Source organism: Anguilla rostrata, chromosome 18 (assembly GCF_018555375.3).
Source record: "Anguilla rostrata isolate EN2019 chromosome 18, ASM1855537v3, whole genome shotgun sequence".
Classification (NCBI taxonomy): Eukaryota; Metazoa; Chordata; class Actinopteri; order Anguilliformes; family Anguillidae; genus Anguilla; species Anguilla rostrata.
Genome location: NC_057950.1, coordinates 29,631,337 through 29,654,251, shown reverse-complemented (window position 1 = coordinate 29,654,251; position 22,915 = coordinate 29,631,337). Strand labels below are relative to the sequence as shown.

Genomic DNA, 22,915 nt, shown 5'->3' with positions numbered 1-22,915 from the left:
TCACCCGTTAATTTACTTTTGCGCAGGTGAAAATAGGGGCGCTCAAAAACAGCTGTTTCTGTACAATGTTAAACAAGGTTGTATGCATGCAAACACCACAAAATAAAAGCTGATTGTCTGTACTGTTCCCGTGTATTGGAGGGCACCGCATGTGCTTTTCAGAACACAAATGCGATCGGATTGGGATACGCAGACTCCCTGTTTTGGTAGGGACATGTCAGTCATGACACCCTCTCGCTAGCACCATGCTAATCAGATACCTGCTGGATGGAGGCAGGCTGCTAGTGGAAAAAAAAAAAATCTAATCACCGATGACATCAAACAACACTGTTGAAAAGTCATGTCTAATCAGCGCTCTGCTGGAAACAAAGCTCACTTTTACAAATGCAAGTGTGCCGTGCGTGATTAGCAAGCGGAGGGTGCTTTAATGCCTCAATTAGTTCAACCGGAGACAGTGACTGATGAGCTTCTGATGATCCCTTATTTCTGTTGTCAATGACTGCTTTTAATTTGTGCAAACTCTGTGGAGTTCAGATCCCTTGATTGCTTAAGGGCTTTCGGTGGAAACTGAGTGATGTATCGATCCATGGGCTATTCTACCAAGGCCGTTTTGCTTCCTAACTGGGAACCACCTCCTCCTACATGATGTTTAGCAGACGTAATAAATCCAATAATGAAGCGAGTGGATTTCTTTTTTGCAGAAGAGCCAGTGCTGATTGGATGAAAGGCTAAACATCTTACCAATGACGACTGGGAATCCGTAGGTGCTTGATGCAGGGAATGCTGTCACTACGGTTTCCCAGGGACATGAAGCCAGCTGCAGTCCATCTGAACCAAACGTATCAGAACAGGCCTATCCTCCCTCTCCCAGCTGTAGGCTAATGACTTACAATAATGCAGACTTGAGCTAACATAATCTATGCTATCCCCATTATCTAACAGCAACTAGGCTTATTTTTCTTTTGACACTAAGCAGTTATTTGTAGAGCAGCACTAACAGGCAGTCATAAAACACAGAACATTTTTAAAGATACAGGATCATGCGTGTAACCACCAAAAAAACCTGCAAGGGAAGTTAAATAAATAAATAAATGAATAAATAAATAAATAAATAAATAAATAAATAAATAAATAAATAAATAAATAAATAAATAAATAAATAAAACCCCATTGGCTGGCCCACGTAGGTTAAAATGTCATAGGGAAGTTATGGGGATTCTAATGTGGAATGCAATGTCTTTAATAAATGAGCAGCAATATTCAGGCAAAAGAAGGTTAAAAGTTAAGTACTGTATATTGCTGCTCATGTATTAAAGACATTGCATTCCACATTGTTATTATTATTATTATTATTATTATGTATATGACCGATGTCCAAGCCCAAAATTAATGCGCACTGGCCTTTTCCTTTCCTCTTTGAGGTTGAAACTTTCTGATATGCTGATCTCACAGAATCCTGAGCACTATGTGACCCATGTTAACCCACACGCCACACAGAATAACGATCCGCCATTCGCAGACACACACCCGACGCCACGGCAGGCCTCGCCGCTGCGCCGCGCTGCAGCTGTTTGCCTGAAAATGCCAAAGCACTATTAGCGCTCTGGGCAAACACCACAGTAGGCTCCCGTCACTGCCATTTTCGCTTGTAATGAGAAGCGCGTCAGTAAAGGTCACTCCGATCAGAATTAACCCTTACCGCTCTGAGCGCGTGCGGTGTGCTGGGGAACGGGAGGGGGCCCCGCGGGGGACCCGCGTGAATTGCGAAGTCCGTTCGGTGAGCGGGTTGATTTCGGCTGCATAGCGCGAAATCGGGGAGATGCGGAAACGGCGCCTCAGTTGCTGTCCACCTCCTGCCTGTCTGACGGTTCCTTCCATGTGTCCTCTGCAGCCGTACTGCTCTCTGCACTTGCACCTGCATGTGTCTGACTACCCGTACTCCTCCGGAAACATCGCCAGCAAAGACTCCGCTCCAGGAATCATTGTGGCTTCGGGTAGGCACTTCCGATCTGTTTTATTGTTTGTTTTTATTTTATTATTTTTTATTTATTTATTTATTTTTCTACATTTCATTGCATTACGTTCATGTAGCAGATACTCTCATCCGGTGTAATTTAGGAGAAATCAAAAAGTGCGTTAAAAATGAAAAAAGTACACGGGCCTTAATATGAGCAATATAGCCGCACCTGGCAAACAGCATTTCCAGAGCAGCCAGTAGGCTACGCGAGTAAAGATGCAGCATCACGAAAGAGTGCAAGTTAACTTTGCTAAACAAGAGCCTAAGTACAAATTCTGAATACAAACGGACTATGTCCATAGCTTCCAGTATAATGAGCCATAAGAAGGGAAACAAAGCACTAAAAGCTATTTAGAACCGTGACACCTTAACTAACGCTTTTAAAACCTTGTATTTAAGTATACAATAGCAGTGACTTTCCAAAGATTGAAGCCTGGCTATCCTCAAATTTCCTATTTTTATCTAAATAAATAAATAAATACTTTCTAAGTATTTCAGTTGCTTTTGAGGAGTAATATGTTGAGTGAGTTGTACAACCTTTTTGGTCCTGCTTCATGGCTGGCAAAAATAAAGAAAATATAATACAAATGAATAAATAAATAAATATACCCTGCCCTCCACAGGGAATATTACCAATTTAAATGCCCGCTCATTCACAGATAATTAAATGAGATCAATTTGAATAGGTGTAATATCATGCGAACACAACTGACAGTGTCCTTTATATATTATAATGTCTGTCGACAGATGGTTGCTGCGGACTGCGTGGGGGCACATTAATGAATCATTTATAACGGATTCACCCAAGGCTTCAGACAGCCGCAGAATCTAATGCAGCTCATTTAGGGAGGTTCATGTTTGCCTTTTTCTCCCTGTATTTTAAATGGTAAACTAATATTTTCCATCACTGGAGAGGAAAATCACTCGACAAGTGACCTTGAAAGTGCTAATCTATGCTAATGGCAATTCCATTCTGTTACTTAAAATTGACTTTGGCGGTTAATATCAAACTTTAGCTGAAACCCCTTTCACTGACGTCTTTAAGTAATTAATGGGTTTATCAACATACTGTAAGCTCTTTCTAACAGGGTCATTTGGAAATATTTTTTGCCATTTGCGGATCAGGTTTTTTCCTAGCAGCTTTTTCTTGAAATCGGTAAATAAATATGGAGCTCCATAATTTATGTACGGAAACTTCATAAAACGTACGATATATGACACCATCAAGGAAATAACGTTACAGCGTTATGGTCATGTTGAAAGACTCGTGACAGCTTCAGTGCAGTCGTGTCAGGTTCTGTTTACAGTCTGTTTACAGGTTGTGATAAAAGATGGAAATGAAAATTTAGCATAGAGGAATTTCTTAGCAGGAGTATAACATCAATCTCCCACAGGAAAATCAATGGTCTCACACTTAAGAGGCGGAGTGCATTGTTCCAGCCTGTCCTGTAAAGGCTCGCTCAGATCTGGAGACTGAGGAGGCTGTGAATCATGGGTAACGTCGATGCCATGCACGTCTAATGGCCACCAGCTCAGTGTACAGGTGCATTGCGGGCTCGAAAAGACATCCCTCTAGGCAGGAAACAAATGCGTTAATGTGGGGGTGGAAATGACCATTCAAAACAAATGAGTGACAGATGACACAGGCCTTTCTTTCTCGGAGTATAAGAGCACCGAAATCACAGGAGGAAAGTGCACCCATGCCATTATGGAGCCATCAGAACCCTTCACTGTTGAAACGTCGCTGTTCCATTTCCATTTTTGTGTTTGCTACCTGTGTGAACAAACCACAGACTGTTGCTCTCCATAGTTAAACTCAACACATTATTCAAGTCAGTGTGTTAGTGAATGCATGCTGCACCCATTATGGTGTTTATGAAGAAACATTCTTCCATCAGTATCTCAAAGACAAGTCTTAAGTAAACACATACTTTAATTTAATATACACTTACTGTCTTACTGTCCTTAAATTTGACTTGACTCACAGTTAAAGGAAATTTTACTCTTTTGTGAGAGTTTGGCCAGCAAAACCATCACCCAAAATGTGCTCACCACACTGTTAAGGAAGAACCCACTTTTCCTTACACAAGTAGAGCAATTTGATATGATATTTGTTAAAATTGGGTGGCATGGTGGTGCATTGTCACCTCACGGAAAGAAGGTTCTTTCTGTGTGGAGTTTGCATGTTCCGCTCCATGTCCCTGTGGGTTTCCCCCGGGTACTCCGGTTTCCTCCCACAGTCCAAAGATGTGCAGGTTAAGCTACTTGGAGAGTCTAAATTGCCCATAGGTATGAGAGTGTGAGTGAACGGTGTGTGAAAGGTGTGTGTGCCCTGCGATAGATTGGCAGCCTGCCCAGGGTGTATTCCTACCTCTTGCCCAATGCATGCTGGGATAGTCTCCAGCCCCCTCATAACCCTGACCAGGAATAAGCGGGTTAGATAATGATGGATTTGTTAAAGTGGGTGGAGGCACATTATGTCCCATTGTATACTGTGATGTTGTACGTGTATGTGAATGCCTCATTGTATGTTGGGATGTTGTATGTGAATACCTCATGTATGTTGTGATGTTGTTTGTGTATGTGATTATCCCATGTATGTTGTGATGTTGTATGTGTATGTGATTATCCCATGCATGTTTGTGATGTTGTATGTGTATGTGAATATCCCATGTATGTTGTGATGTTGTATATGTATGTGAATACCCCATGCATGTTGTGATGTTGTATGTGTATGTGAATACCTCACGTATGTTGTGATGTTGTATATGTATGTGAATAACCTGTGTACAGTATGTTGTGATGTTGTATGTGTATGTGATTATCCCATGCATGTTGTGATGTTGTATGTGTATGTGAATATCCCATGTATGTTGTGATGTTGTATGTGTATGTGATTATCCCATGCATGTTTGTGATGTTGTATGTGTATGTGAATATCTCATGTATGTTGTGATGTTGTATATGTATGTGAATACCCCATGCATGTTGTGATGTTGTATGTGTATGTGAATACCTCACGTATGTTGTGATGTTGTATATGTATGTGAATAACCTGTGTACAGTATGTTGTGATGTTGTATGTGTATGTGAATATCCCATGTATGTTGTGATGTTGTATGTGTATGTGAATAACCCATGCATGTTGTGATGTTGTATGTGTATGTGAATACCTCACGTATGTTGTGGTTGTATGTGTATGTGAATACCTCACGTATGTTGTGATGTTGTATATGTATGTGAATAACCTGTGTACAGTGTGCTGTGACGTTGTATGTGTATGTGAATATCCCGTGTATGTTGTGATGTTGTATGTGAATATCCCGTGTATTTTGTGATGATGTATGTGTATGTGAATATCCCGTGTATGCTGTGATGTTGTATGTGAATATCCTGTATATGTTGTGATGTTGTATGTGAATGTCCCGTGTATGTTGTGATGATGTATGTGTATGTGAATATCCCGTGTATGTTGCGATGTTGTATGTGTTTAGTGTTTATTATCTGAAGGCTTATGCTGATTTATCTCTGTTTTCCTTAACAGGCTCCATAGGGGCTGAGTTGACCATGACTAATGTTACTATGTTCATCACCTCTGATGCCGGGAACACCTGGAGTCAGGTAAGAAAGGCCTGGAAGTATTTCATTTTATTGTATTTGTTCAGGGGCAATTTCTAGCATGATCTGAATAATTAGTGGTGTTGTTTTTAATAATGTAACATGTAAACAGCAACTATATTCTGTGTTGCATGAAACCTATTGATAGGCTCTTGATTGGTATGACAAGGTGTGATATGAATGCATTTTGTCTTGCATAGTAATTAAGGGGCAGATTAAACAGAATGTATTTAACAGGAGTCTTTGTACAGTAGACCATCAGCTTCATGTGGTTATTCTGTTTCCCCCCCCCCCCCCCCACGACCCCAGGGGCTGCTGGTAACGTTATTGGTTTTCTGGAAACCAATACTGAGGAATCAATTAGCCTGTGTAAAATTGTTATGTGTAGTATGGAGTCATTTGAATCCTTCCTGGACCTGGGAACCAATGCCTGTCAACTAACCAATCAGGCTGTTAAACTGCAGTCTTAAATATTTACAATGATTTAATTAAAGGATTGAAAAGAAATGGGAGTAAAACTGACAAAAAAACGAATGCGTTCCCTTTTCTTTGAACCAAAATGCATCGTTCTCCATTCATTCATTCTGCGTTTAACAACACTTTTTTTGTACTTTTGACAGACGCGACTGTGCCGCTTGTAAGACAAGGCCTCACAAAGCTGTTTCGCTTCGCAGATTTACTGTATACCGGTGCAGGAGAAGCAGAACACACAGTGTGCAAACTGCCATTTTTCTAGATCACGTTCAGCGTCGTTATGGATTACCTGTCTGATCTGACTTAGCTGCTGTACCCTGCTCTTCTTTTGTACAGATATTTGAAGAGGAGTACAGTGTGCTCTATCTGAATTACCTGTCTGCTATGAGTTAGCTGCTGTGTCCTGCTCTTCTTCCTACAGATATTTGAGGATTAGTACAGCGTGCTGTATCTGAGTTAGCTGCTGTGCCCTGCTCTTCTTTCCTACAGATATTTGAGGATTAGTACAGCGTGCTGTATCTGAGTTAGCTGCTGTACCCTGCTCTTCTTTTGTACAGATATTTGAAGAGTACAGTGTGCTCTATCTGAATTACCTGTCTGCTATGAGTTAGCTGCTGTGTCCTGCTCTTCTTCCTACAGATATTTGAGGATTAGTACAGCGTGCTGTATCTGAGTTAGCTGCTGTGCCCTGCTCTTCTTTCCTACAGATATTTGAGGATTAGTACAGCGTGCTGTATCTGAGTTAGCTGCTGTGCCCTGCTCTTCTTTCCTACAGATATTTGAGGAGGAGTACAGCGTGCTGTATCTAGACCAGGGCGGCGCGCTCGTAGCCATTCGACACACTCCATTACCCATCAGGCATCTCTGGTAATGTGACACTCTTGAAAAATATACTTTGTTTTAAAGGCAAATACACAGGGGCGAACCATTTTTCTTCTCATTCACGTGATTTGAGATTTATGCTTCTGGTGAGACGGCAGAACAAAATTCAGCAATAAGGCAAAATGTGTAGATGTAGTTGTTCTTATTCTGTAGTTGTTCTCATGTCTGTTTCCTGCCTGAAGAGCGAAATCGATTAAATTGTGTATCAGTTATAAGAGAGTTTTCTAAAGTATCTGAAAGCCATGTTTATGGTGTGAAGCAGGTTCCTTCTCTGACTTATAATTCAGAATATCACAGTGTCTCAGGCTCTAACAGGCTTCTCGCTGTCTTTTGTTATTCTTTATGTTTTATGTGCTGTCATGCGATAGAGTCAGCATTAACTCGCCCGAACAGCGGTGATGTCTTGTCTGGCGGTTGTTTCTCGACAGGCTCAGTTTTGATGAAGGAAGGTTCTGGAACAAATACAGCTTCACTTCCACTCCGCTGTTCGTGGATGGCGTCTTGGGAGAGCCAGGAGAAGAGACTCTCATAATGATGTGAGCGAATTGCTGAGCCATAACTTCTTTTTTTTTTACCCCAAATATAGCCCTGAAAGGGAAGTATATGTGTTTGTGTTTGAAAATTTGACACTTGAAGACACAAATCAACTAACACAGATATATAACGTTATAAAGTTTGAGACACGTTTGTCGGAGTCCTGTTATTGACGAGTGGTTGCACACTGAATTACACATGGAGCACAATAATGCAGAATGTTTCCTATTATTTATATTTGAAAAAGAAAAGCATGTTTATGCACCTGAATAGTTTAGCGTCTCTGGCTCAAAGGTACAACAGTAGTGCTGCACTGAGCGTCTGAACCAATCAGCATTGTCATGACACACTGTTAGTGTGTATTGCCCAAAGACTCATTAACTCATTAAAGGGGCGGTTCTCTTTCTGGGGCTTTCCCATATGATTTCAGGATTAGTGTCTGTTTTTCATTGGCCCAGACAGGCTTTGTGTGTGATGAAGGGTATTTTACAATGGCTGCTGGGTAATTCAGGGGGCTTGCAGTCTAATACAAGAAAATCCACTTCAACTAAGTCCTTGTGCAGCGATGTGAAGCCTCCTGAGGTTGCACAAGTGCATGTTACCCAATTATTCTTCGAAAAAATAATGTTTGATGTTATTTTTGGTTTAGACTACTTCCTAAGGCATGTGAAACACTGCGATCAAGGAAAGAAATGCTGGCAGGACATAAAAACAAATATTTATGTTGTGTGAAAAAAAACCTGATAAAATTAACATTTTCCTTTTTACAGCCTCTGGAAGCACCATACGGTTGGGCAACCTGCTTCCTGATTCGTCTGTTTGTTTCTGCAGAATCTTTGGCCACGTCAGCCATCGGTCAGAGTGGCAGCTGGTCAAGATTGATTTCAGGTCCATCTTCAACCGGAGATGCACTGAGGAAGACTACCAGACCTGGCACCTGCACAACCAGGTAAGACCTGATTGGGTCTGTTTCAACTGTGAGTACAACTGGATTAATATGATGGTGGTGGTGATGTGATGATAATTATATTCATAATGATGATGACTATTATTATTATTATTATTATTATTATTGTTGTTGTTGTTGTTGTAGTTGTTGTTGAATTTACTATATTTACTGTATTATTACTATATTATAATTAAAGATTTATATTAATTTACTGGGATCTTATTATTGAAGATCTCAGTAGATTAAGGGGTTCAAATGCAAGTTAAACTTAGCTATTTCATATGTTTATTAGCATTATAACACACACACAGCACACACATACACTGACACGCACGCACGCACGCACACGCACACACTCACACACACACACAGCACACGCACACGCACAGTTCTCATAAGCAGGTGTATTCTTTACAGGGGGAGCCTTGTCTCATGGGAGTGAAGAGAATTTACCGGAAGCTCAAGCCCACTGCGAGATGCGTGATGGGGAAGGACTACTCCGTCACCATGACATCAGAGCCCTGTGACTGCACCGAGGCGGACTTTGAATGGTGAATACGCCGCCTGCTAAAATTAGACACCTTCAGGAGTGCATAGGCACCATAACATGGTAGCTGAATCGCCCGGACCGTAACTTCCTAATTGAATATCAATAAAGTCATAAATACATTAAAATAAGAGGACCGAGAAGACCCATTAGTATTTGAAGCAGGACGGTTCACTTTCTCTAATGATATAATTGGTCCCCAGAGATGATTTCAAAATTTGCATGGCTGCCTCCTCTGTCCGTCCACATAAATTAGCTTTCGGGGCATAGCATTAGACAGCAATATACTGCTTTGGTGCTTTTGAATTTAATGAACTTGGAAACAGATCGGTTTCGCATAATTTGAGAGTCGAATGGCGGCCATGTTTTTTCTGGTTATGCTTCTGAGCGTTGACGATGTAATCAATCGTAAAAAGGACCCTGCTCCTACACATCGGGGTCTGGTTATTGTTTTCGCTTTAGCGACTACGGGTACGAGCGGAACAGCGGGGGGAGGTGCAGCCCCGCCTTCTGGTTCAGTCCGTCCTCCATGTCCAGAGTCTGCACCACCGGGAAGAGTTTCCTAAACAGCACCGGGTGAGTAAACTCATCTACAGACCTACGGACTCAAATCCTGACCGTGACTCATTATTGGCTGTAACTGGCTGTAACCGGCTATAACCAGCTATAACCAGCTGTAACTGGCACTAAATGGGTGTAACTGGCTGTAACTGACTGTAAACGGCTATAACTGATTGTAACTGACTATGACTGGCTGTAACTGGCTCTAACTGGCTGTAACGGGCGGGAGGGCGCCTCCTCTGGTGACTCAGCTTCCCTGCGCCAGTCGCAGCGCGGTCTTCCACAGCTGCCCTGCTGAGCTGACGGGCTTTATAGCGGGTTACAGTGCTGGCTAGCTGCTCATGTGTTGAATGAACTAACGGGCTTTATAGCGGGTTACAGTGCTGGCTAGCTGCTCATGTGTTGAATGAACTAACGGGCTTTATAGCGGGTTACAGTGCTGGCTAGCTGCTCATGTGTTGAATGAACTAACGGGCTTTATAGCGGGTTACAGCGCTGGCTAGCCGCTCATGCGTTGAATGGCTCATCTGCCAGTCGGCACAGATTGTGATCAGGCATTCCAAACAAGAAGGAAAGCTGTAAAATGTCAAAGCTGTAAATATGTGACATTCAAAATATAAATATATTGTATAACCAATTAGCATGTTTCTCTTGGAAGCGTATTTTTTAGGTGTAATGTCAAAAAAAGAGAACTGCATACTGCTTTATTGCTGGATATGTAAACAGCTTGTATTCTTGTTTGTTTTTTTTCTGCATTTTGTTTTGTATGTGAATTAGTTTTGCTCATTTGCAGGCATTCTGGCATGAACGGCAGATAATTGGGAACAGGGCAGTTGCAAAATGAAAAAGTTTTTAATAAGTAAAATATCAGATGGCATGCTGTCCTCAGTAAAACAATTTTTTTTTTTAGCACATAATCATAGCTGTGTAAGCTATGACTTTTTGTGCTTGTGTGTATCTGTGCTTATCACAGAAGTCAAAGTTGTGTCTAATAACTATGATAAATAGAGTGTGTGTGTGCGTGTGCCTGTGTGTGTGTGTGTTTGCGTGTGCGTGTATGCATGTGCCCTTGTGTGTGTGCATGCCTGTGTACATGTGTGTGTGTGTGTACATGTGCATGTGCTTGTGTGTGCATGTGTGTGTGTGTGTGTGCACACGTGTATGCATGTGCTCTTTTGTGTGTGTGTGTGCATGCGTATGTGTGTACGTGTGTGTTGTGTGTGCATGTGTGTGTGTGTATGTGCGTGTGTGTGTGCGCGCTGTGCGTGTTCCTGTGCGTTTGTGCATGTTCGTGTGTGTGTGTGCCTGTGCATATATGTGTGTCCATGTGCATGTGTGCGTTTGTGTGTGTGTGTGTGTATATATGCTTGTGTCTGCGTGTGTGTGTGTGCGTGTGTATATGCTTGTGTCTGAATGTGTATGTGTGTGTGTGTGTGTGTGTGTGTGTATATGCTTGTGTCTGCATGTGTATGTGTGTGTGTGTGTGTGTGTGTGTATGTGTATATGCTTGTGTCTGCGTGTGTATGTGTGTGTGTGTGTGTGTGTACATAGATATCGGAAGCTTGTGTCTGATAACTGCACTAGCGGTGTGCTGGAGCGCTACACTGCCCGAGCGCAGAAGTGCCCGGCCCAGGCTCCCCGGGGCCTCCGCCTGGTCACCCGCCAGGGCAGCCTGACCGCCGCGCGGGGCGCTAACGTCACCTTCCTGGTGTTCCTGCTGGAGGTAACAATCACCAGCTGAGCTAACGAAACACACGCAACGAGATCCACGCTAACGAAACCCGCGCAAACGAGATCCACGCTAACAAAACCCACACAAACGAGATCCACGCTAACGAAACCCACACAAACGAGATCCACGCTAACGAAACACACGCAAACGAGATCCACGCTAACGAAACCCACACAAACGAGATCCACGCTAACGAAACCCACACAAACGAGATCCACGCTAACGAAACCCACACAAACGAGATCCACGCTAACGAAACACACGCAAACGAGATCCACGCTAACGAAACCCGCGCAAATGAGATCCACGCTAACGAAACCCACACAAACGAGATCCACGCTAACGAAACCCACACAAACGAGATCCACGCTAACGAAACCCGCGCAAACGAGATCCACGCTAACGAAACCCGCACAAACGAGATCCACGCTAACGAAACACACGCAAACGAGATCCACGCTAACGAAACCCGCACAAACGAGATCCACGCAAACACAGCAGGGTCCGCATGCATCAGTGCCACCTCACAATAAACCGCTCAAGTCAAATTCGGCCTGGGAAATGTTCAGATGTTCAGTGTAAAGTTAACTGGTTTTTGGAGTGCAGGTGTTGAGTATTGGACTCATGTAAACTCTGTCAAAGTTGATTTTCCACTGAAAAATCTTGCTACACTGCAATGTTTGAAGATGTTACATAGTGCTGTGTTGGGTTAGGAACTTCTTTAGGACATGGAATGAGGATATTGCAGGTTCATACTTTCCTTCAAACAGAAACAGATTCTGTTGAATGCATATGTATTTTCTCTACTTTCTTCTGCCTTTGGGAAGTGTTATTACCGATCAGATATATTTGGTGTTAAGGCTTGAAATTGGTGTTCCAGTTTTCAGTTCATTTGTTTGAAGTAATAATGTCAGTAACATCTTTAAGGTAATTTGATTTTAGTACAAAATAATAGCTGTCTTGAATTGTTATCCATAAGAGGATGTGTACATATATTATGGCAAAAATGCTTCAAACTTTTTGTAACACTGAGAACTTTTTTCCACTAATTTTTTAAACCACTATGATTTCATATAGTTTTTATAAGGAAAATGAATGGGCAACTGCAAAAAAAAAAAAAAAAAAAAAACCCAAAAAATCAAAAGAACAGAATGAACCACCACCATGTTTGAGTATCTGCTGCATGATCTCTACCCATTCCCCATTTTGCAGGGTGATGGGTCGAAGACGAGCGTGCGGGTGGATTTTGGAGACGGCAACGGCGTGTCCTATTCGAACGTCAGCTCCATAGAGGACGGGGTCCGGCACGTCTACAGGAGCGTGGGGATCTACAGAGTGACCGCCACCGCGGAGAACGCCCTGGGGTCCGACCGCGTCTTGCTCTACCTGCACGTCACCTGTGAGTGGCTCCGCCCCCGTCCTGACATCACTGTGCGTGAGCGCCACGTGTCCTCGTGTGTCCGGGCGTGTCCAGGTGTACAGCCAAAAGACCTGTCCATCAGGAAAAAGTGACAGACTAATGGTGCTGTTCTCCAGAACATTTATTATTCTTTAAAAAAGAAAAAGGACATCCATTGTCTGGACTCATAATGAGTGTAATTTATAACCATAATAAATACTTCACCCGGTGTTCAACCAATTTCAGATGACTTTTAGAAAGTTCCCTTACCTTCATTGTTGACTTCAGTCCGTGACAGACAGGAATCCTTGAATCGTGTTTATTTCACAGGAGAAAAATATAGAAATGTTCAGTGATTGTGAAATCTGAATGTCTATTAATGCACATTTTAAGGATAAGGTAACTTCATAAGTTTATTGGCTACTGGTTAAACAGTCCCTTTAAACTTGGCAGATGCAAGTGTTTACTTATGTTCTTCACAAAGTTTGCCGATGTCAGACATCACCAGAATTAGTTTGATGTGGAGTGGACGGGGGAAAAAAATTATCCTTGAATTATGTCTGTGTGGAAGGGGAATTTATTTTGATTAATGAATCTGTCTAATTTTGACATTGGGGTGTTTCTGCGTGTTCTCGGACAGGCCCTTTGGAACGCATCCACCTCTCCGCTCCTCTTGTGGTCGCGAAGGGGAGAGAGGTCAACCTGACGACCGTCCTGTCGCCCAGTCACGTGGGAGCGGCCGCCTTCATCTGGTGGTTCGCCAATCACTCCGAGGTTAAACAAACGATTACTGTTTTTACTGCCTTGAAATCTCATAACACCCTATAACACCATACCCCTGTTAAAATAGCACTAACCCATAACACCCTATAACACTATACCCCTGTTAAAATAGCACTAACCCATAACACCCTATAACACCATACCCCTGTTAAAACAGCACTAACCCATAACGCCCTATAACACCATACCCCTGTTAAAATAGCACTAACCCATAACACCCTATAACACTATACCCCTGTTAAAATAGCACTAACCCATAACACCCTATAACACCATACCCCTGTTAAAATAGCACTAACCCATAACGCCCTATAACACCATACCCCTGTTAAAATAGCACTAACCCATAACACCCTATAACACCATACCCCTGTTAAAATAGCACTAACCCATAACGCCCTATGACACCATACCCCTGTTAAAATAGCACTAACCCATAAGGCCCTATAACACCATACCCTGTTAAAATAGTATTACCTCATAACACCCTATAACACCATACCCCTGTTAAAATGGCACTACCTCATAACACCCTATAACACCATACCCCTGTTAAAATGGCACTACCTCATAACACCCTATAACACCATACCCCTGTTAAAATAGCACTAACCCATAACACCCTATAACACCATACCCCTGTTAAAATGGCACTACCTCATAACACCCTATAACACCATACCCCTGTTAAAATGGCACTACCTCATAACACCCTATAACACCATACCCCTGTTAAAATAGCACTAACCCATAACACCCTATAACACCATACTCCTGTTAAAATGCACTAACCTCATAACACCCTATAACACCATACCCCTGTTAAAATAGCACTAACCCATAACACCCTATAACACCATACCCCTGTTAAAATAGCACTAACCCATAACACTCTATAACACCATACCTTTGTTAAAATAGCACTAACCCATAACACCCTATAACACCATACCCCTGTTAAAATGGCACTACCTCATAACACCCTATAACACCCTACCCCTGTTAAAATGGCACTACCTCATAACACCCTATAACACCATACCCCTGTTAAAATGGCACTAACCCATAACACCCTATAACACCATACCCCTGTTAAAATGGCACTACCTCATAACACCCTAGGAAACCATATCCCTGTTAACCAAACAGCACATGTTAAAAAGATACAGCTTACAAATAAAAAATGTACAGCTTCACAAAATATGGCAGTGCTTCTGATCCTTTTTAAAAAAACGACATACTAAAGGAATGATAAAATGCTTGTGTATCTGCATTTTCAATTTTGCTGCATTTCAGTGTCCCATTATGGGTTGCATAATTTAGGATAAATATTTATCAAAATGGTAGGGTTTGTGAGGAGCGGTTGTGGATGACTGCTGGAAATCCTCGCCTGAACTTGCAAGTAATTTTCTCAGAAGAATAAATCTATGTCTCGCAACTTTCAAAGTGACATAACTTTAAAGTCTTGCTCTCTGTGCTTTAAGAAAATAAAATAAAAAAAGTCCTGGCTTTGAAGTTTTTGATCATGTACGTTATATTTCCAGAGAAGTATTATGTATTTTCTAACTTATATATAAATATAAGTTAAAAAATACACAATACTATATATAAAACATTTATCAATAACCTTGCTTGTAATTTTGAACTACCAAAGGAACAGGGTTGGAAGATAGTAGTTGAAGACATATCCCGTTCCACTCAGATTCGGTAATGTGGTAATTTTAGTGTCGACTGCGGGTGGCTGCCCTGCAGGGCCAGAGGGTTTCAGCAGACCAGGGTGACGATCATGCAGGAGCGCCCCCTACTGGTTGCCTACGGGTGCTTACGGTTAGCCTGCTGAGCTGCACATGAAGCATCTTCCAGTGCAAGCCTATCCACTTTGCTTACTCTGTCTCTCCCTCTCTCTCTCTGTCTCTCCCTCTCTCTTTCTCTGCCTCCCTCCCTCCCTCCCTCACTCTCTTTCCAGCCGCTAATCACTCTAGAGAGCAGTGTTGCCTTTACCTTTCCGAAGGGAGGATCCAGCACAGTCACTGTTCAGGTCGTGGCTGGGAGTGTCATTCTGCAAGATAGGAAAGCCATTGCTGTTCATGGTGAGGCCCTGTAATCTGTAGTGTGAATTAACTCCAATAGATTGAGCGTTTGCTATTAAGAAAGAGAAATAATTATGACATATTTTGTGTTTCGTAAAGTATCGACATTCCCAAAGGCACACTTAGACTCCATATGTAATTACACTGTAACTGAAATATTGTTTAAATAACGATATTGTTGTAACCGTTGTGTGTACAGTCACAGAATATGCAGTAAAAACTGTTCTCACACATATTCTTTCCTCATGAAGAGTATTTCAGGTCGCATCTCTTAGCGTTTTCCTCAAACTTGGATGAGCACAACCCCGATGTGTCCGAATGGAGGCTGGACATCAGCAGAGTCGTCAAAAGCTCTATGGTCCAAGTGCGTTCCTGCCATCGAGACCATCCTGCCATCGAGCCCATCACCCGCCATCAAGCCCCTCACCCGCCATCAAGCCCATACCTCCGTCGAGCCCCTCACCCACCATCGAGCCCCTCACCCGCCATAAAGCCCATACCGCCATCGAGCCCCTCACCCGCCATCGACCCAGCCCGGCTATCAAGACCATACTGCCATCGAGCCCCTCACCCGCCGTCGAGCCCCTCACCCGCCATCGAGCCCATACCGCCATCGACCCAGCCCCGCCATCAAGCCCATACTGCCATCGAGCCCGTCACCCACTATCGAGCCCATCACCCGCCATAAAGCCCATACCACCGTCGAGCCCCTCACCCGCCATCGAGCCCATCACCCGCCATAAAGCCCATACCGCCATCGAGCCCATCACCCGCCATCAAGCCCATACCGCCATCGAGCCCATCACCCGCCATCAAGCCCATACCGCCGTCGAGCACCTCACCCGCCATCGAGCCAGTCACCCACCATCGACCCAGCCCGGCTATCAAGCCCATACTGCCATCAAGCCCATACCACCGTCGAGCCCCTCACCCGCCATCGACCCAGCCCGGCTATCAAGCCCATACTGCCATCGAGCCCCTCACCCGCCGTCGAGCCCATACCGCCATCGAGCCCCTCACCCGCCATCGAGCCCATACCGCCATCGACCCAGCCCCACCATCAAGCCCATACTGCCATCGAGCCCATACCACCATCGAGCCCGTCACCCGCTATTGAGCTCGTCACCCGCCATTGAGCTCGTCACCCACCATTGAGCCTGTCCCCTGCCATCAACCCTGTCCCGCCATCGAGCTCGTCCCACCATCAAGCTCATCCCACTATCAAGCCCGTCACCCACCATCGAGCCCATACCACCATCGAGCCCATCACCCACCATCGAGCCCGTCACCCACCATCGAGCCCCTCACCCACCATTGAGCCTGTACCGCCATCAAGCCCGTCACCCGCTATCGAGCCCATCCCGCCATCGAGCTCATCACCCACCATCGAGCCCGCCACCCGCCATTGAGTCTGTGTTTGCATTCTCACCATTGTCCGGTGTGCTCTCGGGTGTGTGTAATCTCATGCATGCCTTTGGGAAAAAAAGTATGAAATTTGGGTTCTTCCATTGAAAAACACTTTTACATCATGTTGTATCTGACCTTAGATCTTGTCACGGGAAATATGATGTTAATACCGTAAACTGACTTAAAATCCCCCAGGTACAGGCGGGTTGCGTTTAAAAGACCAGCTCCTTCCATGTCCTGTCACTTACAGTAAGGCTTTCATGGCGGTTTGATGTGTTCCAGTTCAAGGCGATATATTTACAGGAGCATGAACATTGATGCATTAATAAAGGACACATCACCCTCAGTGGATACTGCGCTAGGTGATGAATATGCTTTAGTAATTCATCGGTAGCTTTTCTCGCAGTGTCCTCGGGCATGGCTGACCCTATCAGACACTATGGTCCCCTCTGACAGCCTGTCATAAATGGCAGCTCAAGCCACTTTCCTTTCCTGTGCCTGGACCCCGTTTCGCTCCTTTTTCTTAAAGAAACAGGCCGCACGTGTGCACGTAGTTGTGAGAAGCTGTGAACAGATGTGTTTTTGAGTTATCATGCTCCTGTATCACTCTCACGATCATCCGTCCTTACAGTAAGAGGAGAACACATATTAGTAATGTTTGTCATGTACGTATTAAATCTAGCATGGCTGGTTCGGTACAATCAGATGGAAAAAGCATAATGATAGTTTGTATATATTTAATCAGGCATGTTACCGTTGGCCTCAATGACACAGCAAGTTTCGAGACTTCATTTTTGCTTGAATTTGAGGCTGTGTTGCTGGGCCCTGTTTTTCTTCCCTGTTGTCTGACTGGATAAAAGCGTCTGCCAAATGAATGTAATGTAATGTAACACATTGCACCGTGCAGGGTTTCTGCTGGTCAGCCACTCAGGAGCAATGGAAGCATTCTCACTGTGGAGGCCATTGTGACGTCTCTTCCTTCCTGTTCTAATGCAGGCCACAGGTATTAGTGAGGAGCAGCTTCTGGTCACAGTCCTACCTGGCTTACCTACAACAGCGGAGGTGTTCCTTCTTCCTGATAAAGAGCTAACGGAGGGGGAAGAGGACAGAACCGCAGAACCTCTAGATCAGGTAAAAACAGCACTTCATCACGGAATGATGCATTATGGGCCACTTTTGATTTAATCACAGAATGATCCATTATAGACCATGTTTGATTTCTTAGATTAATTATTAATGATGCGTTTCGTTTGTTGCTCAGCTGGGGTTAATAATAGATGTGTAAACTTCATATTGATCGCTTGTTCGTTCCTAAAAATTGTGCTTGTGCTGATTTGGCCAAATCGGGTGTTTTAATAAAGCACTATGTGTGAGCCCATGGGAAAGCTGTCAAAGCAGTTTAGTTTTCAGAATCATTGTCTTCTTTACAAATGAGTCATTTACATTATGTTTATACAGTATAATGTTACATAAATTAGACTGTGAATTACTGGTGTAATAATGATTACAGGTTTCTGGTAAGTAATTTACAACAACAGCAGTAATAATAATAATAATAATAATAAACTATAATCATCCACACCAGAAAAACAGTAATCATATCCTAATTGCCTTGGAGGAGAGGACTGCATGGATTTCATTAATTCTGAGAATAAATAAGACATTGTTAGTGGCAGATCCGAATACTGAGGGTGGCTTTGAGTTTAGTCGTTTTTCAGGCTTCTTGTGTCTTGAGTTTTATTGTTTTACATGTTTGATTATATTTGAATTCTACATCAAGGTAAAAATAAATTGAAAAAGGAAACACCTGCCTGAGGGTTTAGGATTTTTATTATTAATATACATTTAACAAACGTACAAATAGCAAATATTTAATTTTTGCAAGCAATTATCAAGTATTTAAGTATTTGTGTTTTATTAAATGAACGTACTGTCTAGCTAATAAGAATGGAAAATGAGAAGTAATGTTAAAAATGTACTGTTACCTGTGAGTACAGCCATTGGTATAAACTCCCTGTTATATAATCCAATGTGATGGTCTATGAATCTTTCTAAAATTTGTTTAGCCAAGCGGAGAGTGCAGGTAAAACGGTGGTATCACATTTTCACCACTAGATGGCAATGTTTATCTACTATATTATTTTTTTTTTATTCTGGAGTTATCAATATGCATTTCTGTCACATGCAAATGGCCTTTCATAAAAGCCATTTGCAGATGACCATTAAAATTTTTTTACTAAATTACATTTATTGATATTTTCCCCTTTAAATTTCCCTCTTTTAATCGCTGGCATCCTGCTGAATGTCACAATGCTTATATATTTAATTCAAAAGTATGCTGTTGTATGCTGTAAAAGAATACTCTAGAATACTCTTTTTCAATATGCCATTTTCGGTTGTTATTATTACATTTATTATAACGTATTCCAATCGGAAAGAATATACATTTAAATGGTGGCTTAGGTAATGGGAATCTACACAACTTGAGGGTTAACCAGTGCTTTACTAAGGTAGTGCCATTTTAAAATCTAAGTAGGCATTTTTTTATGAACCCTGTTTGATTGCTTGGCAAGACGCCTCACACAACTGTCCAATAAATCTTCATTCAGCATCGCCGTCTTGAAAGTGTAATGTGCAGTCGGCTTATTAAAATGTATGATAGATTTACTGACCCTGATACTCGGTAAGAAAAAGCAATTATTCACGGAACAGTCTAATTTTAACTGGTGAAAAAAAAGAAAGAAAAAAAAGCAAATCAAGGAGTGAATAAATTGTTCATATCACTATTAATTTGGTAAATGGGGCAGATAAAATTAATGAAGCGTGGCTGTAGAGTAAAATGGACCCGGGAAAAGGCATTTGTTCTCTTGAAACAGCGGCATTTTGTGGGTCTTTGTGCAATCAAATACGATGGAAACATTAAACAACTAAATGAAAAAAGAGAAATAATATTAATGAATGTCCCTTCGTATTATGTCAATTAAAGAGGCTACGTGCCGCCGGGGCAGCACATATACTGATGAAAACAAATAGTAGCCCGCAGGATTTGATGCGTGGAGTGGAAGGAACTATTCGTTTGGTCTAATATTCTGCAATATTCTACTGAAGAGCACAGCCAGTTTGTGTCAGGGATGTGTAGATCTAGTCCTTCCGTGATGCTATAGGCCCAATTCCCTTTGACAAAAGTTTGACTAGCCCTGAGATAGATTTGGCGGCCTGTCCAGGGTGTAATCCTGCCTTTCGCCCAATGCACACTGGAATGACCCTGTGACCCTGATCAGGATAAGCCGGTATAGATAATGGATGGATGAATAAACTTTGACTAAGAAGACTGAACTTCGAATAAACTTTGTCCTCAACTTTGACTGAGAAATAAATGCAGTGTCACAGTTTGACAAGTTTGTTTTAGTAATTGCTGAACTCGCTAACATGTTTGTGAAGGCGAAAAAATCCAGTTAAGGACAAATATTGATTGAATTTGTCATCCTTTAATAATTACTAACAAAAGCAGCCACTGAGCAGGTTCTCTGGTTTTGATGGCTGTTGGACAATGGACATTGAAAAATGATTGTGGCTTTCAGCTGCTTGTTCTCCTGTACCTTGTTTGCTTGTACCGTCCAATCAGAAGCCACTATGCTGGGCTCCATTCAGTCCAATGGCTTTCACCATTAGTGATGTGTGAAAATATTAGTAATGTTTGTCATGTACGTATTAAATCTAGCATGGCTGGTTCGGTACAATCAGATGGAAAAAGCATAATGATAGTTTGTATATATTTAATCAGGCATGTTATCGTTGGCCTCAATGACACAGAAAGTTTCGAGACTTCATTTTTGCTTGAATTTGAGGCTGTGTTGCTGGGCCCTGTTTTTCTTCCCTGTTGTCTGACTTTGTAATTCGCTTGAAACCCACGACTCGTCCCTGCAGCCATTGCGGCTGAATCCATAACAAAGTAATTGACTGTGATAAAGCCATGATTAATTCAATTAAGAGAGACCGATTGTAATGGGTTCGGTGTGATCCAACAAATGGCCGCATTAACTGGATGCATTATAGTAGTCAATTCTGACCTTTCGGTGAGTGAGTTTATAATCTGGTGCAGTGCGGGGAGGGGACCGCAGCAGGGAGAGTGTTATTCGGCACAAACAACGCGTATTCCCGGCAGCGCAGAGTCGGTTCGCTAACAGCTCAAAGGGTGAAATTCTTAGAAATTTCATTGGCCGAAATTTTTTTTATGGCCGCGTATAACGTAGCCAGTCACGGATGCTGGTTAGTGTTTTCATCCCGGTCGTTACCTGAGAAAATTATTTAAACGTCTTTCGTTTTGGGTAATGCGTGTACGTGTTGTTTTCACGTCTTATTGAAGGTTGAATGAAACGGAAAATATGCACTATGGGTACTGATCTGCGAGTTAAGGTGTAATTACCCGTAATTGGTATTAAGTGCTATTAATTAGGTTGACAAATTCAGGTGAGAGGAATGTGATGATTTGTAATGATTGCTTGCTAGGTGGTACTCCACAGTGTGACAGAGTCTGGGCTGCAGAACGCTCGTGGAGCTCTCCCAAATCTGGAACACGGACTGAAGTAAAATGAGCTGCTCCAGGTTTTACTCAGCGCAGTTATCCGGCTAATTTAGTAATCCTGCTTCGTGAAATACCCCCTGGGGAGTTTGAACAAGCCCTGTGTTGTATGATAGTAAAGAACACGTTGCTAAGCTCTGCCGTTACACGCAGGAGAACATGGACCTGCCTCATCAGTGAAGCACTGAAGCTACCTAGCTAGTTTATCAAGCTTACTACTCAGTACCTTCTAACTGTGCAAATGGTAATTTATTGTTAAGATTATGATAATAATAAACTATAGTAACATAATATCTTAATGACATAACTTAAATAATGATAAAAATCAACAGTCCCCGGTACTTGCTAGAAGTGTAGAAAGAAAGAAAGAAATAAAAGAAATAAAGTGTTTTGCAGGTTTTTAAGATGAATATGTTGACAGTGCACATTTGGGACGTACACCCTCATCTTAAATCGTTTGCTTTAGCCTTTTAGTAGCAACGGGAAGTTTGGTGAAACAAACAGACTCCGGCTCACTCTCAACTCTGCCGTACTCCTTGCCTCTTGACATCATTGTATGAGCAAACCGATGGTAATTTTACATACAAATGTGGGAGGACAACGTTACCTGCATGTCCAGAGCAGTTAGCCTTAGTTTAAATTACAATACACTAGCAGCCGTATCTCCTTGTAGCTTCCTCATGTCAAAGTGCTGAAGCTAAACGGTTGTGGGCTGGATTAAACTGGATTAATACTAAAGCTGAACTGGTATTGGCGTGCCAGTAGGGGGCACTCTTCCCTCTGAAGCGAATAGCACCCAGTGCCCCAGTGCGGCGATGGGCCTCTGCTGCAGACTGTGCCTCCCTGTGGGTCTGACATTAAGCCAAGGCGCCGGTTCACTGTGCTCATTAAAGATTCACAGGATATTAACCCTGGTGCACTGCCCCGTCTCCACCTAATTATCCCCTACATGTAAGTGTCTATACCCATGGTTTAACTTCCTGTCCCTGGTAGACCATTCAGAGGAGAATAGAGCTCTGCATTTGACCTGCCTGCTAAAATAAAAAAAACGGACGAACCAAAGTGAGTGCGGCTGAGCTCGCTCATTATTATAGCTGAAAACAGTTTAATCTTCCACTTTAATGACACGGCGATGGCGTTTCATGTAACAGGCACAGGGACGCTTGAGGTCTCACCAATCATTTTTACGGAACACCATCTCGGAAGGTAACCTTCTCCTCAGAAAGCGCGTAGTTCCAGCGGTAAACACGCATTAAAGGGACACTTTAAAGTTCATTCCTCGGTCTCTGTTGCCACTGCAGCGCCGTGAGGGACGAAAACTGGCCACCCATATTAAAAAT

At 42.7% G+C, this 22,915-nt stretch overlaps 1 protein-coding gene across 3 annotated transcripts in view; it reads left to right on the top strand.

Moving 5' to 3' along the window:
- LOC135244781 (VPS10 domain-containing receptor SorCS1-like) overlaps positions 1–22,915 on the top strand; it is a 148,906-nt gene that overhangs the window by 116,375 nt on the left and 9,616 nt on the right. For 2 of the 3 annotated variants that reach the window (XR_010327056.1, XM_064317342.1), the window contains exons 11-23: positions 1,892–1,994; positions 5,562–5,638; positions 6,885–6,976; positions 7,420–7,527; positions 8,357–8,474; positions 8,892–9,025; positions 9,484–9,597; positions 11,134–11,305; positions 12,527–12,713; positions 13,354–13,487; positions 15,463–15,586; positions 15,838–15,950; positions 17,990–18,124. Coding sequence is in view for 2 of the 3 variants with exons in the window: in XM_064317342.1 (XP_064173412.1) it covers positions 1,892–1,994; positions 5,562–5,638; positions 6,885–6,976; positions 7,420–7,527; positions 8,357–8,474; positions 8,892–9,025; positions 9,484–9,597; positions 11,134–11,305; positions 12,527–12,713; positions 13,354–13,487; positions 15,463–15,586; positions 15,838–15,950; positions 17,990–18,124 (1,611 nt within the window). In the remaining variant the exon portion in view is untranslated. Of the gene's footprint in view, positions 1–1,891; positions 1,995–5,561; positions 5,639–6,884; positions 6,977–7,419; positions 7,528–8,356; positions 8,475–8,891; positions 9,026–9,483; positions 9,598–11,133; positions 11,306–12,526; positions 12,714–13,353; positions 13,488–15,462; positions 15,587–15,837; positions 15,951–17,989; positions 18,125–22,915 lie in introns of those variants that run through there. The other variant, XM_064317343.1, reaches the window with a different exon arrangement.